General features: G+C 45.5%; 1 protein-coding gene across 1 annotated transcript; it reads left to right on the top strand.

Moving 5' to 3' along the window:
- Positions 1 to 347: 347 nt before the first annotated feature.
- On the top strand, positions 348 to 1,150 carry LOC103582233 (olfactory receptor 1030-like; the record flags this gene model as incomplete). The annotated part of the gene is given in 2 exon segments (XM_008563885.1): positions 348 to 503; positions 506 to 1,150. Coding segments are annotated over 2 exon segments (801 nt in total), but the record flags the coding sequence as incomplete, so codon positions are not given.

Genomic DNA, 1,150 nt, shown 5'->3' with positions numbered 1-1,150 from the left:
AACACATGCTCTCATTTTGTCTGGGACCAGTCCCGGGCACAAATTTTAGGAGAATCCTATGATTTTACAGTAGACTGTAAGACGCAGTTGGTGGTTCAATCCATTTGCAGACAAACCTTGGGTCGTAATTTCCCCTATTGTAAAACACGATGATGGCACAGGAGCCATTCTCTTTAGGAATTAACTGCACATTATACACCCTGTATTCTCAGACTCTCCCTAACAATAGCCATGTGAGGGTGAATGAGAGAGGAATAAAAACAGAGAAGGAGAATAAGAGAAAGAGAGAAAGGCATTTGATGGACTTTTCATTCACCTTTATTCATTTTAATTCATCTAAGTGAACAATGCTGGTACCTAAGAAAATGATCAGAGGAAATTGCACCTTGGTGACTGAATTTATTCTCTTGGGATTAACGGATCGTCCAGAGCTTCAACCGCCCCTCTTTGTGCTGTTCCTGGTGATCTACTTGATTACTGTGGGGGGGAACCTTGGGATGATCGCGGGAACCTTGGGATGATGGTGTTGATCAGGATAGATTCACGCCTCCACACCCCCATGTACTTCTTTCTTGCCAGCTTGTCCTGCTTGGATTTGTGCTATTCCACTAATGTGACTCCCAAGATGTTGGTGAACTTTGTATCAGAGAAGAAAACCGTTTCTTATGCTGCTTGCTTAGTCCAGTGCTACTTTTTCATTGCCATGGCGATCACTGAACTTTATATGTTAGCTGTAATGGCCTATGACAGGTACATGGCCATCTGTAATCCTTTGCTTTACAGCAGCAAGATGTCCAAAGTGCTCTGTATTCGCCTGATTGCAGGTCCGTATGTGTATGGGTTCCTCAGTGGCCTGATGGAGACCATGTGGACATACCGCTTGACCTTCTGTGGCTCCAACACCATTAATCACTTCTACTGTGCTGACCCACCTCTCATCCGGCTCTCCTGCTCTGACACTTTCATTAAGGAAACATCCATGTTTGTGGTAGCTGGATTTAACCTCTCCAGTTCCTTCCTCATCATCCTCATCTCCTACCTCTTCATCCTCACTGCCATCCTGAGGATGCGTTCTGCCGAAGGCAGGCACAAAGCTTTTTCCACATGTGGGTCGCACCTGGTGGCAGTGACTGTGTTTTATGGGACCCTG

The sequence above is a fragment of the Galeopterus variegatus genome, unplaced genomic scaffold (assembly GCF_000696425.1).
Source record: "Galeopterus variegatus unplaced genomic scaffold, G_variegatus-3.0.2 Scaffold15320, whole genome shotgun sequence".
Lineage (NCBI taxonomy): Eukaryota > Metazoa > Chordata > Mammalia > Dermoptera > Cynocephalidae > Galeopterus > Galeopterus variegatus.
Note: the sequence above shows the minus strand (reverse complement) of the source record. Positions and strands in the feature narration are given on the sequence as shown.